At 39.8% G+C, this 19,316-nt stretch overlaps 1 protein-coding gene across 1 annotated transcript in view; it reads right to left on the reverse strand.

The window, feature by feature from the left end:
• CTNNA1 (catenin alpha 1) overlaps positions 1-15,783 on the reverse strand; it is an 82,341-nt gene extending 66,558 nt beyond the window's left edge. The window contains exons 1-2 of the mRNA XM_060786380.2: positions 15,630-15,783; positions 1,605-1,711 (exon numbers count right to left, since the gene is read on the reverse strand). Of these exons, the coding sequence (XP_060642363.1) occupies positions 1,605-1,709 (105 nt within the window). The 5' untranslated portion in view covers positions 1,710-1,711; positions 15,630-15,783. The remainder of the gene's footprint in view (positions 1-1,604; positions 1,712-15,629) is intronic.
• Between the last annotated feature and the right edge of the window lie 3,533 nt (positions 15,784-19,316).

A 19,316-nucleotide genomic window follows, 5' to 3' on the forward strand; every position in this document is an offset into this window, starting at 1 on the left:
ATGAACTCATAAAAGTTTGAAACAGTTTAATATAATGAAATCTTTATGTCAATGATCAGCACAGCTGAAATTGTAACTGTATATGAGCAATGTTGTCTTCCCAATAGGAACTGAGGTCGTGCCAAGCATATTCTTCCAGTTACAGGCAATTCTCGTCTTTATTTTGTCACTCTTAGCTCTGTACTCTGATTCTGATTCCCTGTCCAAGCTTAAACTTGCTTGTTAAAACCATATTTTTTTGATCATTTCTCATTTTTAGCACTTTTGTAGCAAACCTCCCCTCACAACTTGTTTTCTTTCATGTTTTTCCAAGCTAATTTCTTCTTCTCCTACTGAATGCCTGTGAATTCTCGAGATTACTTTCCATACTACATAAAGTGGTCACTGTTTTGTATAGACACAGCATCATGTTTAGTCGTACATGAGATTTCCTCTGATGTTTGCATACCTGTCCTTTCTCTAAGGTCATGTTATTCCAGTAACTTGATGATATATTTTCAAAATTACTTACTCAAGTTCGCCAATCCTATAGAACAATGTAAAATTTGCCACCTGTGTAAAGTATTTCCCCATCAAAAATACAAACAAATGTCAGAGCATAAAGAACAAATTCTGGGGAAAGTGATGAATTTGCATTTCCAGTTGGTTTTCGGTGGCCAGTTTTCAGGTAAAAATTGAGACAATAATTTTACAGAATGGGTATGGGAGCTATGGGGAGCTGCAAGGGCTGCACTTAGTGTTCCAGAGCCCTTTGCCCATGCCTAGGTAAGAGTTTATACAAATGCACCCTCTCCACACACAGGATTTCACCCCAAATGTGCAAGCTCAAGCAACTCCATCCTAACCTGTCCTAACTACAGAACCTGAAACTATAGTTAAAAGCAGTTTTAATCACTAATCTAAGTTTAGCTAGGTTAGCTTCTGAAATCTACTAACTATGTGCATGTTCAGTTTTATGCAGAAATTACAATCACAGGTCATGCTAAAGGCAGATTATGTTAAAAAAATTAGGGGGGGGGATGTCTATTATGTGATCTATACAAGACTTTTTGGTATTCAGCCATATTCTTATGAAACAAAACTTCTCAGATCATTTAGAGGTTATATCAATCATTTTGATTAATTACAAGTAATTTCCATTCACTTCATTGGGACTTCAGCTCAACTAACTTGATTTGGATCAAGGATCTCTCTTTGACTCTTGTTTACGTATTTGGTAGAAAGTCACTGATTTGGTTTTTAAAAGGAAGCAAGCTTTGCTAAATTCAAATGCATTTCTTTTAAGATCAGACTTCATTTTAAATTTGGATATTTAAAAAACCCTGATGCATTATAAAACTTTTATTTCTCAATATTCATTCTTGGAAAAAGTTATGAATGTTTATTTACTGTTACATCAAATTAAATGATCTGGTGACCAAAAAATCTGATCTCAGAACAGAAGACAACACTCTCAATTTGCATCACTGTCCTTGCCCTTGAAAAACCCGACACGTTATAAATGATTAGTGATCCAATACAACTTAACTATCACCTTCAACACAGCACTGCAGAGCCAGAACATAATTAAAACGCATAGGACTACCATACAGAGCATGTATTACCTGTGTGACAAGAGGTTCAAGTAACCTTTCAACTGCCAGAGTTCTTATCTCCAGGCTCTTTGGATCCCATTTGAAGTTAACATTTCCTGCATTAATCGCAGTCATTTCTGGGGGAAAGAAAAACATTGAGTAATTTCATCCTTACTACAATTTTCTATGCAGCCTAGCCTAGTCCCATTTACCCAGATGATGCAATGCCATCAAAGGGGCTCATTCCAAAATAAGAGCTTATTTCAGTATAAGTGAGCATATATAAGATTCCTCAGACACAGGCTAGATGAAAAATAGGTTATGACTCCTGTACCTTTTAACAGTTGTATACAGAATGGAGTTTCAGCAGTTGTAATTTTAATGCCAAGCTGTACCTGCTAATATTACCTTTTATTTGAGGCCATGGAATGTTCCTTTGAAATTACTATTCTTATGTGCTGCTATAAAAGCAACACTGCAGTAGTATGCTAACCATACTTTCATGTACAGCTGGCATGATATTGTAATGTCAAACGGCTTTGTACTCATTTATTGTGAAATAAACCTTTAGAAAAAGAAATATATAATGGAGATTTATGCAAAAGGGAACATGGCCGGACAATAATAACAAAAAGTATAAATATGTTTAGTATACCCCTACCCATATTGGAATAGAGCTTGGATCTAATTCTGATATGGGAGGTCCTTGAATGAGAACAATGCAAATACTTCTGAATTCAATGTGCTTTCAAATAGCAAGGATGCCCTTTCCTTAATCAGGAACAGGAAAAAAAAATTCAGGTATGTCGAATGCTTTTTTTTTGTGTCTCTCTCAGCCCATTTCCCACACCCATCTAGCTCTACAGCACATGAAATTTCATGAAGTTATGTGGGTGTGATTTAAAAAACACATTAATATTACACCAAAATTTGAAACTATTCCAAACTATGTAATACCAAACCAAGTGATGAAATTGTGGTAAAAAAATTGACCCAAAAATCTTGGTCAACTTATCTACAGGCCAACTTAACCCTGATTAAAAAAGAAACCATTTCCCTATCTGAATAGTCAATTCCAGAAGAACATCAAAAATAAAATAAAAGCATCTGCTGCAGTTCCAATTCTGAACTTTTTCAATGCCTATGCAGCAGCAGTTTTTGGTGCTTTCCTTCAAAGGAGAACTTAGAGAGTAGAAGGGATCTGTACTTCTTTTTGGTTGTCCCAGGACAGACTAAGCTCCCACTTTTTATCACTCAAAGAAAGGAATGATTCCTTCTTTGATAAAACCTAAGGTACAGTATTATAACATAAAAAAGGAACCAAACCCTCTCTGAGTAGACAAAAGGCTCTTTTGAATGCTAGAGGTGATGCTTATGATTTCTCTTCCCTGCAGAACGATCCTCAATTTATCCACAGGTCATATAAAAATCCATAATTTTGGCCCCAAAACCCCTCAATTTATGCGTGATGTCAATGTATACATGAGCATATATGATATACAAGAAGCACACAGCAGTCCTGTTCCTTCGACTTCGTAATCTGACCATGAGTATACAGTAGACCAGGGGTCCCCAAACTAAGGCCCGGGGGCTGGATACGGCCCTCCAAGGTAATTTACCCGGCCCTCGCTCAGGGTCAACCTAAGTTTGAAACGACTTGAAAGCACACAATAATAACAGCAACAATCCTATCTCATCAGCCAAAAGCAGGCTCACACTTTCCACTGAAATACTAATAAGTTTTTATTTCTTAAAATCATTCATTATAATTATTGTATTGTTTTAAAGTGGTTTCCCCCCCACTACAAATAAGATAGGTACAGAGTGCATAGGAATTCATTCCCGATTTTTTTCCAAATTATAATCCGGCCCTCCAACAGTTTGAGGGACTGTGACCTGGCCCTATGTTTAAAAAGTTTGAGGACCCTTGCAGTAGACTTTTAATTAAATGGAACTTCAAAGCAACTGGAAGTTTACTTTTAACTAGAATCACATACTGAATTCACAAAGCTAATTTAATATATATTAATATCAAGTTAATACAAGGTTTATGATAGTCAGGTCTATTTTTAATAGTAACTCTCAAATAAACAGACACCCTATTTTTCCGACACCTATCAATCAATGGGGGCCAGTTAACTGAGATTCTACTGTACATCACAAAGGCCTTGGGAAAGTGGACAGGGAACAGTCCCTTAACAAAAATTTCCTAACTGTAGCTACTGTGAAGAATTAAGGTGAGATATGGGATACTATCACATAGCTGTGTCAGGTAAGTTCCATTCTATTTTTAAAAAATATTTTTATTATTTTATCATAGTTATTACATTTGTTATACATTTGTTTATAGCAATTACATATTATTCATCACCCTCTTTAACATATAATCTTATTATTCTGCTTAAGCATTTTCCACTGTGCTCCCCTCCCCCCATTTCAAGCCACAACTTTTACATATCATCTGTCCAAAATCTCATTTCTTCTTGTGGCGGTAACCTTCCTTCTTTATTTTTTAAACCATTTACAACAAATTTTCCCCATACAACATCAAAATCACTTTGTTTCCATATACCTTTTTAAACTTTTAATATACATGTAAGCTTATCATTTATTGCCAGTTTCCATGCTTCCATTCTAAAAAGAGTTTACACATTTAAGATACTTCTGTTACCTACAAAGTCTAAAATGCAGCAATAAAAACAGATTTCAATAATGAGAAATATCATTTGCATTCTGCTACATATTCCTTAACTAGATATTAAAAATACATCCCTTATCTAGAATTCTGAAATCCACAACTGTTTACATTGGTCACTGAAATAGTGACACCTTTGCTTTCTGGTGGTTCGATATACACAAACTTTGTTTCATGCATAACATTATTAAACATATTGTTTAAAATTACCTTCAGCCTATTTGTATAAGGTACATATGAAACGTAAGACTTTTATGTTTAACCTTGGATCCCATTTCCATGATATCTCATTATGTACGTATAGTATATGCAAATGCAGGTATTCCAACATCTGAAACAATCTGAAATTCATAACATGTCTAGTCCCAAGGATTTCAAAGAAGGTATACTTAGCCCGTGCAATATTTTCAGAAACATGGTGCAGTTCATGTAAATGTAATTAGAAGTTAATTACAATTTTGAATCACAAATTATAATCAGTAAATCAAAATTAAGAACCTTTTGATCACTTAATCCCATTTCTATATTCATCCTGGGCACAAAGGTAGAACTATCTATTCATCATCTTTTACAGACCAACCCATATAACCTACCAGTAGATTATAACATTCCATAAGCAGACAGCTCTGCTTGGAAAAAAGCAGTTCTAGAGGATACATGCAAGTTACCCATACCACACAGGAAGGATATACGTGCAACCAGACACATAAATTTGACATAAACTATCCTGCAGGGAAAAACATACTCAATTTTGTACTGGAAGAACAGGATGCAACATTTCATTAGGAAAGATGAACATATGGGAAGGAATTACTCTCACTCATGTATGAATTGTGTTGTCAAAGTATCCCAGGGCCCTTCTACACAGTCATGTAACCCAGAATATCAAGGCAGAAAATCCCACAATATCTGCTTTGAACTGGATTATTTCAGCCCACACTGCCATATATTCCAGTTCAAAAGAGATGTGGGATTTTATTCAGCTGTGTGGAAGGGGCCTTAAAAGCTCTTGCTCCAACCCATTTTTATTTTATTTGCACTGCAGGACCAACACTACCAAGGAAGTCATTTTCCCACAACCACATCTTGTTTACTTGGGATTGTTCTGCACTGAAGAGCAGTTGCTACTGCAGGACTCCCCAGATTATGCTGGGAATTTGCAACTAAACATATTGCTTGTCAATTAAAATACAGTTTCTCAGGTGTCTACCTACCCTTCAAAATGTCCTGGCCTCTTTACTTCCTCACTTTTGGGTCAATGGGGCAACCTCTCAATTCTGCTCTTTAAAACCTTTCACAACTTATCCTGATCACTTCTTTTGCTTCACCCTCTTTTCTCCTCAACTACCTGCTCTGACCTTCTTTAATCCTTCATTTGCATCTTCCAAGTACACAGGCCACAGCCATCTTGTCTATAGTTTTCTTATATTGTTTCCAGTAGTGACCAAATAGCATTTTAAAAAAAAGATGTATTTGTATAGGGTGAACAGCACTGTCAATCCAGAACATGCTCCAGAGATTTCTCAATATAAGGCTAGTGTATCAACCCATGAATAGTTATTCAGTGATGTCATCACTCCACTCAACAGCCTCAAACTTTTGTTCTTCCGTGCCACATTCACTTCAGTCACAGGGAGTACAGCAAAACAAACTCAGTTTTGAACACAGCTACGCATCAGTTTGGCGGCAGGCCTAGATGATAATTAAACGACTGCATTAATGGAAGCACTGTACTTGTCTAGCAGACTGCATACCAGACATTAATCATCCTATCTACAGAACTTTGATTACACAATAACACACACACACAAAGCAGAACCCACAACAAATAATAAAAGAAAGAATTACAACATCCTCTTTTTTTAACACTATTAAGTTTTCCATATTAAGCCAAGGGCACTGCGTGGAAAAATGGTCAAGGATTGCACAGTGAAACAACTGGGTGGGAGTGACGAGAGATGGGTTATTCCTACAAAAATCACAAGGACTAGTACCTCCTAATGCTAGTGTAGGAAAACCTACCTGTGTCATCTCTTTAGTTACCCATTCCTCCTGCTTGGTCGGAAATCAAAGTGGAGATTTCAAGTGGGTCAACTACACTAACAATAATGTTAGCTATACTGACCTTTACAGATGCAGCTCTAAACATGCATATCAGATAAATGTAAGACAAGTTCAGTGGGATTTATATGCAAGCTTATGTTGTGTTTAGGATTACAATGAGATAATGGCTGGATTCCCATGACACAGGCTGAAAATCCACAGAATGCCAACCCATTTAGGATGAACTAAGGTCCCAGTTCTTAACTGCCAGGTTGCTTTGCTTACAATGGGAAAAGCTAAATAAAGAACATGCTTTGTTTTACCTGTGGCAAACATATGGAGGGAATTCAGAATTTGTTCCATGAATAGTTATCTGCTTTGTTAGGGGAGAGACAAGTCCCCTGTGCTAGACCTGCAAGCCATGAACCAAAGGATAGCAAAAGACAGCCATGTAGGACCAAGTTAGACAGGGCTGGAAAAATCCTCAGAACTGGGTTTTCCAAGAGATTTAAAATTCTGCAAACTCTAGGAGTGAAATCATTCAACAAATAAAACTAATGAGAAGTTGGCCCAATACATATCATTCTCTCACAAACCTTATCTCACCATACAAAGACTCAGAGGATCATTTATCAAAGGTGAGGCATCCCTCAGCGTTACAAAACACCTAGGTTTCTGAAAATTTGATATTGATGCTTTAGAAGTTAAATGTTATAAGATTTAATGTTTTCAACACACATGAAACTGGCACACAGGAGTGGGAAACCATTACAGTCCTCTCATACTACTTCTTAACTAATATTAGGTGGTTTATGAAATACAAACAGCTCTCCACGTTTTTGGGGGGAGGTGAGGAGTTTGGATTACATGTCTGGCATCTGATTTCTCTATGAATGTTTTTTGCCTTCGCATCTCCACCTGTCACCTTTGCTGTTGCCCTATGCTATTTTTTTTAAAAGGGATTTACAATTTTCATTGCACATTTGCTGTCTCTCTCAGTCTCGCAAGCTATGCATTCCCTATTTAAAAATCAGAGGGAACCAGCACATGTGGCAGCAAATAATCAAATTTGCAAAAGTGAAACTGGCAAAAATGGGGGCTGACTGTACAGCCAACTAGCAGCGAGGAATTTCCCTCTGCCCCAATCTTTCATTCTCAGTCCAAATACTTTCACTTTGTACTGGCTAGTTCTCATCACATAATTCAGAAATCTGAGATTTTTTAAAAAAAATCATCATGCCGTTGTCATTTGAAATTCCTTATCTGGAAATCCAACATACTCCAAAATCCAAAATTTTCCTCATGGGTGGTTGGGATAATGACACCATTGCTATCTGATCATTCAAAGTACACACCTTTTGATGCACAAAATTATTTTAAATGTGTATAAATTACCTTTTAGCTATGTGTACAAGGTGTATATGAAACATAAATAAGGTTCATGTTTAGCCTTGGGTTCCATCTCCAAGATTATGAATATGAATGCAAATACATATATTTTAAAAAAATCAAATTCCAAAACATTTTTGGTCCCAAGCACTTTGGATAAGGAATGCTCATTCTGTAATTATTAGTTGTGGAGATTTTCAATTAATAAAATCAAAAAATTCACACTTAGACAAGCAAATGAATCAAAGAACTGTAGCATATTTCTATATTTGAAACCTCCATTTTGTAGTTTGTTGCTAAAATATGACAAAATTCCACTTTAACTTAAAGCACCTTACCCTGTAAATTCACAGTTGATATATCCTGTAACTTGTTTATCCAAATCTCATTAATCAGGTCAAAGTCAGAAAATACCCAAATTGCGTCATCAGCATATTTAGAAAATATGTTTTTTTAACTGTGTGCATTTCTTAAGAGTTATAGTACATCTCACTGATCTCCAAGAAAAGTGACCAAATCAGTTAATATGAGACTTTTTGTATCTTGAACAAAACATGACTAGATTGTGTCGACTAATCAATTTTTGAATGAATCAAGTCACCACTTAACCATCAAGTGTATTAGATGACTTTTAACCCAATTTATATTAATTTATTGTTATATACAAACAAATATTCAACAAACTATTTTGTACTTAGGATTGGGACCAGGGTACACCTTCCCACATGAACAGATGAGTCTGTACATGCTTTCCATAACACCAAAATACTATTTGTTTCATACTACAGAAAGTGACCGCAACACATACTACTTTCAACACACGATGTGATCTTGGCCATTGAAAAAGAACAGATTGGAATTAGACAATTATGGGACTTTTTGGAAGCAAATCCATTAACCCAACACATATTAATCAACCAAGATTATTAAATTTTATAGCAGATTGATGGCCCATATAAGATTTTTTAACGTCAAAAACTATGTACCCACATGCATGTAATAAAGTTTACAATAACCGCAGATACTGGTCCTGAGGATACAGAGAATGTAGTGTTGGCTGGTAAGCTGTCAGTTAACCAGCACCTTTGGGGATTAGTTGCTGCCAGATAAATATAATTTCTGGTTGTTGAGGGTTACTATTAAAAAACAGGTCTAAAACTACATCTCATACTATGCCACACCATAAACCTAAGTTGAAATTAATACTGAAATGCAGTAATTAAATGCAAATACAACACAATTAATGAAAGGCAGCTTTATTGTATAGGCAGTTTTCAAATTATAAACAAGATGGATTCTATTGGTTTGTTCTTAAGTTGAATTTATATGCAAGTCAAAAGAGATACATTTTAAATCTAATTCGAGCTGGCTAGATAGATATAGATATAGATAGATAGATAGATAGATATATAGATATAGATATATAGATATATAGATATATTAGCATAGGGAAGAGTTAACACCACTGTGGTATTTGTTTTGTTATCTTTGCCTCTGTTCAGAAGATTTCACCTCCCTTTCTGTCCCTGTTGTCTCACTCCTGTTCTTTACTAGGCTTTGCTTGTAAGTAGGATATTTGTAAAGTGGGGAATACCTATTTAAACCATACTTTTAAATTATCATTCTGTTTATTGTATTTAATTTTTTGTTCCATATATTTTAATATGTGTATTTTATAGAAATACGTAATAACTCTTTCAGGAGTGAATTTCCCTTCTAAGGGGTATATTTATTTCACTTCCTGTAGTCTCACTTCCATTCTTAACTAGGAGCCGCTTGCAAGTCTGAGACTGCCTGTATTAAAAAAAACAGATTTTCATTGTCTAATAAAATTGATTTCAATGTTCATTAATAGAAGTTGATTTATCTAAAGAATTGCATATTTTCAATGTTTAATGGGATGCTTGAGAGTTCTGGCAGCTTGAGTATTTGTGACAGTCTTGGGATCGAGAGAAGGGCCTCGCCTGTTGATCTCAGGGCTCGTGCAGATTCATAGAGGGAGATCCGGTCTTTTAAATAGACTGGGCCCGAGTTGTCTAGGGATTTATAAGTTAAGACCAGCACTGTCTGGTTTCAGCACTGACTGAATAACCTGTTATCTCTGATCTGTTAGGAAAACAAATATTTGCCAGTGCATAAAAATAGCAAAGCTTTAGAAGTGTTTTTCAGTTGCCCAAAAATATACTCTCCCATAAAACAACTTGTTTAAATCATGCACACAAGAGACGAAAATGAAATACTTTGATATTCTTCATGTGTTCAGCATACACAGGTACAAAACATATCAGTCCAGTTTCTAAAGTGTTTGAGATAATTCTCTGTGCCAGGGCATCTCTCTTATAACAAAACAGCCATCAACAGGTCACATAGTCAAAAGGAGAGAGAGACAGCAGATGGTCTGCAGCCCCTTTCATAAGGTCTCAGTAGCCCTGGGATTTGGCAGTGGGGAGGGGAGCTTTTGCACAATTAAAACTTGTGTGCCAGTTGCGCCTGTACCTTGAGAAGCTAGTCTTGGCTGCAGTGATACATGCTCTTGTTACATCTTCAATAGATTATTGCAACATGCTCTATGTGGGGTTGCAGTAGTCTATTCGAGATGTAACAAGAGCATGGATCACCTTTGAAGACTGTTTGGAAGCCCCAAGTAGTACAATGGGTGGCGGCCAGATTGCTCACCGGAGCGGCATACAGGGAGAACAAAACCTCGCTGTTGCGTCAGCTCCACTGGCTGCCAATTTGCTCCCAATCATAATTCAAAGCGTTGGCTTCAGACTATAAAGCCTTAAATGGTTCTGGCCCAGCTTACCAGCCTGGACATTAAGATCTTCTGGGGAGGCCCTGCTCTCAGTTCCATCCCCTTTGGAGCTGTGGCTGGTGGGAACGAGGGACAGGGCCTTCTCAGTGGTGCCCCCTCGGGTGTGGAACTCCCATCCCAAGGAAATTAGATCGGCTCCCCCCCTCCTGTCCTTTAGAAAGAAAGTTAAAATCTGGCTATGGAACTAAGCATTTGTAGAGTAGTACAGTGCAATAGGCAGCTATAAAGTGATTGCAATATGATTGGAATGATTCCTGGATTATGATTTTGGGTCTTTGTTTTGTGTTTTTAACAGATTATTTAATATGTTATTATTTTTATGATTTTTATTAATCTTAATATATAATGTATATTGTATTTGTATGTTTATGTTTACTGTGGCATTGAATCATTACCAATTTAGAAGCTGCTCTGAGTCCCCTTCAGGATTGAGGTAGAGCAGGGGAAATACAGTAAATAAATAGAGTAAAAGAAGCAGCATACCAGAATAGACATACAGGAAACAGTAAGCAACAGGATAATTACTAGAGAAGGCCTGAAGGAGGTTGTCATTTCCAACGCTTTTATCCCAATGTATCTTGTATGTTTTATACCTTGTTGTTGGCCTCTTTGAATCTCCGATGGGGGAGAAAAGCGGGATATAAATTAATCTATGCACATAATAAAAGTGAAAATGTATGTGTGCATGTGGCTGGGGTGCCCATTTACACAGACAAGCTTCTGCCTCAACAAACAGCTCTCACTATGCAGGAGACACCAATGGCCCTCCCTCCAATGACATTGCAGGTTATAGTGAGTGCCACAAACATGTACAAGAGCCCTGCCAATAACTTCCATAAACACACTACTGCCCAACAAACGCACTACTGCCCAACACTTGAGTGAAGGATTTTGTTCAGGAAAAATTTCATCCTAGATATTATGTGTTTCCTCCACCACAGACATCCCAGTGTTTCTGACTCTCCATTGTTGTGGAATTTGCATGATCCCACGCAATGCCTCTCACATAACCTTTTCCTATTTTTTTTCCTATGGCACACAGCAAACAGAGCAATTGATCAACAACTGAACATACTAGAGAGGTTTGGGAAGAAGTCAACATTATTTATAGGAGTTGTGGGTACTGGGATGTATAGTTCACCTGCAATCTAAGTGCATTCTGAACTCCACCAACAATGAACCTGGAACTAACTTGGCATACAGAAGCCCCATGACCAACAAAAAATACTGGACTTGTAGTTCACCTATATCCAGAGTGCACTATGAACCCAAACAATGATGGATCTGGACCAAACTTGGCATGCATACCTGATATGCCCAAAATTGAATACTGGTGGGTTTTGAGAGGAATTGGCTTGGACATTATGGAGTTGTGGGTACTGAGACATATAGTTCACCTGCAATCAATGAGCACTCTGAACCCCAAGTTGGAATTGGACCAAATTTAGCACCCAGAGCCCACACGATCAGCAAAAATTACTGGAGATCTTTGGGGAGAATTCACCTTGACTTGGGGGAGTTGTAGTTCACAGGCATCAAGAGAGCACTGTGCACCGAAACACCGATGGATCTGGACCAAATTTGGCACACAGACTTGAAATGCCGAAATGTGATTACTGGAGGGGTTTGGAGGGAACTGACTTTCCTTTCTGTGAGTTGTAGTTCACCCACAACCAGAGAAACTGTGACCTCCACCAATGATGGAGCTGGACCAAACTTGGTACACAGAACCCAATTCCACCTATTGGAAGGATTTGAAAGGACTGACTCACCATAGTGGGAGTTGTAGTTTACCCTGTAGCCAGAAAGCACACTGAATCCCTCCCATGATGCATCTGGAGCAGGCATTGGCAAACTTCGGACCTCCAGGTGTTTTGGACTTCAACTCCCACAATTCCTAAATTCAATTTTTTTTATTAAAAAAAATTGATGTTTGCCCCTGCCTGTTCTACAGCAAACTTGCCCAACATAACAAACTTTAAGTACTGATGGGAGTTTTTCGGGGTCAACCAGGCACGATGTGAGTTGTAGTTCACCCACAACCTAGAATCATAGAGTTGGAAGAGACCTCATGAGCCATCCAGTCCAACCACCTACCAAGAAGCAGGAAAGTTGTATTCAAAACACCCCCTACAGATGGCCATCCAGTCTCTGTTTAAAAGCTTCCAAAGAAGGAACCTCCGCCACACTCCAAGGCAGAGAGTTCCACTGCTGAATAGTTCTCACAGTCAGGAAATTCTTCCTAATGTTCAGATGGAATCTCCTTTCTTGTAGTTTGTACATTTTTTTTAAAAAAAAACTGACTTTTTCAAATAACCCAAATAAATAAAAATGTAATGTTCGTTTGTGGGATTAACATAACTCGAAAACCACTGGACGATTGACACCAAATTTGGACACAATACACCTATCAGGCCAACAAGTGACCATCACTCATAAAAACACAGTGGAAGCAACTTAAAAGGCCAAAAAATGCATTACAACGCATGCACAAAACCACATATACACAGACTGGGCCACAGCAATGCATGGCATGGGATGGCTAGTAAATCTATATAAATAAAAATGTAATGTTTGTTTGTGGGATTAACAGAACTCAAAAACCACTGGGCGAATTGACACCAAATTTGGACACAAGACACCTAAGAACCCAATGTATGTCCTTTATTTAAAAAAATTGATTTTGTCATTTGGGAGTTGTAGTTGCTGGGATTTATAGTTCACCTACAATCAAAGAGCATTCTGAACCCCACCAACGATGGAATTGAACCAAACGTGGCACACAGTTCTCCCATGACCAACAGAAAATACTGGAAGGGTTTGGTGGGCAGTGTCCTTTGGTTTTGGAATAGTAGTTCACCTACATCCAGAGGACACTGTGGGCTCAAACAATGATGGATATGGACCAAACTTGGCATGAATACTCAGTATGCCTAAATGTAAATACTGGTGAAGTTTGGTGATAATAGACTTGACATTTGGGAGTTGCAGGGATTGATAGTTCCGTATTGTTCATAATGCGGCAGCCAGGTTACTCACAAGAACGCCCATGAAATGCCATATAACACCAGTGCTGCAACATTTACATTGGCTTCCAACTGAGTACCGTGCCCTGTATAAGATGTTAGTTCTGACCTTTAAAATTCTTTATGGCCAGGGTCCATCGTACCTTAGGGACCATCTCTCATTCTCCCATCGTCGGAGGTCGCAACGACCATCCCAACGTGACTTACTTTATATACCGGGTCCTAGAGAAGTGCACCTGGAAAGGACCAGACGCAGAGCTTTTTCTATTTCTGCCCCTGCCTTGTGGAATTCCTTGCCGCCCTATATGAGAGCCATTCGTGAGTTAGGGCCTTTTACCCTAGCACTTAAGACTTGGCTTTTTACTAGAGCTTTTGATCTATGTTAATTTTATCAATATCTGTATGTATGTATTTTTATCCTTTACAATTTTAGTTTGTAAATCGCCTAGAGCATCTTGGATGGAGGGCGATTAATAAGTAATTAAATGATGATGATGATGATGATAGTTCACCTACAATCACAGAGCATTCTGAACCCCACCAATGATAGAATTGGGCCAAACCTCCCACACAGAACCCCCATGTAGGCCACAGCAATGCGTGGCAGGGGACAGCTAGTAATAATAATCTATATATATATATATATATATATATAAATGCTCTGTGCATAATGAGTTCCTTAAAAACAAAATAACCAATGAACGAAATCACACCAAATTTGGCAACAAAATGTCTCACAACACAAGGAGTGACCATCACTCAAAAATTATGATTTTGTCATTTGGGAGTTGTAGTTGCTGGAATTTATAGTTTACTTACAATCAAAGAGCATTCTGCACTCCACCAATGATGGAATTGAACCAAATGTGGCACACAGGACTCCCATGACCAGCACAAAACACCAGAAAGATTTGGTGGCCATTGACATTTCATTCATTGATTCTTTTGGGGGGTTTTTGAGTTTGGGACTTGTAGTCCACCTACACCCTGAGAGCACTGTGGACTCAAACAATGATGGATCTGGACCAAACTTGGCACGAATATTCCATATGCCCAAATATGAACTCAGATGGAGTTTGAGGGAAAGAGACCTTGACATTTGGAAGTTGTAGTTACTGGGATTTATAGTTCCCTTACAATCAAAGAGCATTCTGAACCCCACCAACGACAGAATTGGAGGAAACTTCCCACACAGAAGCCCCATGACCAATAGTAAATACTTAAGGCCATCCAATCCAACTCCCTTCATCAGGGCAAGAAAACGTAATCCTGACAAAGAGCCATCCAGCCATAAATATAGATAGATAGATAGATATGATTCTCACACACAATATCATAGATTTGAAAGGGACCCTTAAAGAAGGACAGTGATATGTTGCATGGTCCAGAGTAGGAAAATCAGACAATCTCCACATCAACACTGACAAAGAAACAGCAAGAAATACTGATTATCAAGCAGAAATAAATTACATATATTAGAAACCAACACTTTCTCATTACTTTATTTTCCAGATCAACAGACTGGGCCACAGCAACGCGTGGCAGGGGACAGCTAGTAATAATAATAGCATTTTCCCCTTTCCATTGAAGTTTACACACTCTTGGGCCAACTTGGTGCGCCAGCGCACACAATGAAGGCCCACGCCCAGCTGAAAGTTTGTTTTCAACGTGAGGAGGAGTCAGCATTGTTCCCCCTTTGGAGAGGGAGGCCTTCCCAAAGAAAGAGAAGTTGGAGTGAGAGTTCTGTCAAGGAGGAAAGAATGGAGGGAGGCTATGGAGAAGCTTCCAACAACCAGAACTAACTCTTGGCGGAAGTGAGGCTGGGCCCTTCCTCCCTCTTCCCCTCCCCCCCCTTGCGCTCAAATCCCTGGAATGAGGCCTCCGCCCAGAGGACGGCGGAGAGGCCTCAAACGTCGCGCCCCTTTGGCCTCCTTCCCTTTGAGGGGGATAATAATACTAAGCAGGCAAGAGGCCTCTCCTCTCTCCTTCTCTCCCTCTGAGTCCCAGCAGCGACGCTCCCAAAGTTTGACGGTGGAGGAAACCAGGCCCGAAATGGGAAAAGTTCGCCTCCTGAAGGGGAAAGTTACCTGCTGTTCCTGTTGCTCGTCCTCCCCCCTCTGCTCTCGCTCTCCCGTCTCGCGCCTGGCTTCTGCGGCTGTTCCGTCTTCCGCCCCGCCGCGCCCTGTCCGGCCAAAGAAGCCGAGGAAGCCGCGCTCTTCCGGGCACCTCCCCCCGCTCTCTTTCCCAACCCCCCGCTCTTCCCGGCACCGCCCTCCGCCCGCTCCAGCTGCTCTTCCCCAGCGCCGCCCTCCCGGAGGCTCTTCCCAGCAGCGCCCGCCCCACCCCGCTGTCGAAGTTTAGTGCCAGCCCGCCCCGTGCTTTACTTTCCCCGCTGACTTCTCTGAAATGGTTCTTTACCCTTTCCTCCTCCACTCCCAAACGTCTGCTTTTTTCCTTTTTTTCCCCGAAGGGGGTCGGTGTTGGAATGTAGGACAGGGAGGGAAACCGAGTGGGGAGGAGCGGCGATTGCTGTAACAGCCAAAGAAAGGGAGGGGGGAATGGAGGGAGTGAATCAGGGAGAGAGTTTCAGGTGAAGGAGTTGACTGCGCATGCGTGGCTCAAGGGCCGAAAGCGCCTCAGGTGGCTTTTCTGAGAGGAAGAAACTTCCTCAGAGGCAGAGGAAATGTTTGCCATATAAGGCTGGACTCTCCTCGATATGTAGGACAACATATCCCTCCCATTTCCTCATGGAAGGGCCTCCATTTCAGGAAAGGAACGAGAACCTCTCAATAAAAGTTTGCTCCAGGCACAGTCAGCCCATTGTATGCTAATCAAGGTGGTCAGTTGAAACATTCACACCTAGCTCCAGCAGACAAGAGTCCTTTGTCCCACCCTGGTCATTCCACAGATATATAAACCCTTTTTCCTAGTTCCAACAGACCTCGCTAGCTCTGAGGATGCTTGCCATAGATGCAGGCAAAACGTCAGGAGAGAATGCCTCTAGACCATGGCCATATAGCCCGAAAAAAAATACAACAACCCAGAAACGAGAAACATGGCCCTCCCTCACTGGCATCTCAGTCAAAGCTTCTCATGGCTGTTGGTGTATTGAACTAATATTCACCTCTATTTTCTGAAGAAAGGATTCAAGGCAACCAACCAACAGCCAGGCTAAAACTTGACATTCATATACAATCGAGCACAACGCGATCACCGGCAGAGCCAGAAGAAAATATTGTATTACCAGAACTTGCCAGGCAGGATGCGTCTGCACTGTACAATTAATGCGGATTGGTTCCTCTCTAGCTGCCTAGCTCAGTGCAATGGAATCCTGGGATTGGTCATTTGCAGAGGCAACAGCTCTCATGGCAGAGAAGCCTTAGAATCCTATAATTGGAAGAGACTTCGTGGGCCATCCAGTCCAACCCTCCTCCAAGAAGCAAGAAAATTGCATTCAAAGCACCCCCGACAGATGGCCATCCAGCCTCTGTTTAAAAGCTTCCAAAGAAGGAGCCTCCACCACACTCCGGGGCAGAGAGTTCCACTGCTGAACGGCTCTCACAGTCTGAAAGTTCTTCCTAATGTTCAAATGGGATCTCCTTTCCTGTAGTTTGAAGCCATTGTTCCGCATCCTAATCTCCAGGGCAGCAGAAAACAGGCTTGCTCCCTCCTCCCTATGACTTCCTCTCACATACTTAAACATGGCTATCATGTCTCCTCTCAGCCTTCGATTCTGCAGGCTAAACATGGCCAGCTCCTTAAGCTGCTCTTCATAGGGCTTGTTCTCCAGACCCTTGATCATTTTAGTTGCCCCCCTCTGGACACATTCCAGCTTGTCAATATCTCTCTTGGATTGTGGTGCCCAGAATTGGACACAATATTCCAGGTGTGGTCTAACCAAGGCAGAATAGAGTGGTAGCATGACTTCCCTAGATCTAGACTCTAGACTATTGATGGAGGCCAAAATCCCACTGGCTTTTTTTGTCGCCTTGCGAAACTGCAACTCCCACATTCCTCTAGCATTGAGCCATGGCACTTCAAGCAGTGTCAAACTGTGTTAGTTCATGAGTGCAGACGCAGCCTATAATTTTTGAACTAAGACGACAGCCAAATTCAGGGTTATCTGGTATGATGGCACTATACATTGATGATGATGATACATTTTATATCTCAATAATATTAATATGTATGGGACCCCTGGTGGCGCAGGGGATTAAACCACTGAGCTGCTGAACTTGCTGACCAAAAGGTAGACGTTTCGAATCTGGGGAGCGGGGTGAGTCCCACTGTTAGCCCCAGCTTCTGCCAACCTAGCAGTTCAAAAACATGCAAGTGTGAGTAGATCAATAGATACCATTTCTATGGGAAGGTAACGGTGCTCCATGCAGGCCACATGACCTTGGAGGCCTCTATGGGCAACGCCAGCTCTAGCTTAGAAATGGAGATGAGTACCAATCTCCAGTGTCGGACACGACTAGACTTAATGTCAGAGGAAACCTTTCTCTTTCCCTTTTATGCTATTGTATGTTATGAGATTTGAACCTTCAAAGATTTTGGTATCCACAGGGGATTTCCGGCTGTGTATAACTCTCATCATCCTCAGAGCCACCTTGTGAGGGATCTTGAACTGAGAGAGTGACAAATTTGGGGTTATCCGGTATGATGGCACTATATATATCGATGATGATGACAAATTTTATATCTCAATAATATTATGTATGTATGTTGTATGTATATATATATGTCCCATCTCGTTATGTCTAGAGGTGGGGCACAACATATTAAATACATAATAATACTAAAATGCATTCCATAAAAAGCATGCATTATAACATATTTCTATAAAATACACATATTAAAATATATGGAACAGAAATTAAAACACAATAAACAGAATGTGAATTTAAAAGTAAGGCTTACACAGACATTCTTCGAGTTACAAACATTCAACTATTAAGCAACTCCTAGTTAAGAATGGGAGCGAGACTACAGGAAATGAGAGAAACCCGCTCCTTGGAAGGGAAATTCACTCTTAAAAGAGTTATGTGGAAAAGGTGTCTGCACTGAAGCCATGTCACCAATCCTTGTTTCCATGACAAGCCATATTTTTCAAAATCCAGTTGTCACACAGGGGCAAAAAGTGAGGTGAAGTCTTCTGAACAGGGGCACAGGGGTGTTAACCCTTCCCTATGCTATCCAAAGCTAAAATATAAATATTTTTGTCTGGAGTTATACTTAAACATGTACCTGTTCCGACTTACAAATGAATTCAACTTGAAAACAAACCTACCGAACTTATCTTGTTCATAACTTGGGAACTGCCTGTATCTTGATCTCTCAACACTCCTTACTCCTTCTCCCAATGTTTTATAAAATATTCTTTTATATGTTTGGTGTAAATATTGGGGCCAGGTGAGCCTAATGTGGGACAGCATTCTATAATGGTGACGTCAGACCTCGAAAGATCCACTCGCCGTATCTCTATATTAGGAGGACATAGGTAAGTGCTTCCAACATGGATTTAGGACCTTCTCACACAAGGGCCCCCCTTTAGTACAGCTGGCCCTTGGTATTTATGGATTTTGCATCCACGGATTCCATGATTCATAGCTTGAAAATATTTCAATAAAAAATTAAGAAAAGCAAACCTTTGCCATTTTATACGAGGGACACCATTTTACCATATCATTGTATGTCATAGAATCATAAAGAGTTGGAAAATATCACAAAGGGATTGTCCCTGTCATATCTGAACAGTTGGTATGTAGTAATCT

Source organism: Anolis sagrei, chromosome 1 (assembly GCF_037176765.1).
Source record: "Anolis sagrei isolate rAnoSag1 chromosome 1, rAnoSag1.mat, whole genome shotgun sequence".
Taxonomy (NCBI): Eukaryota; Metazoa; Chordata; class Lepidosauria; order Squamata; family Dactyloidae; genus Anolis; species Anolis sagrei.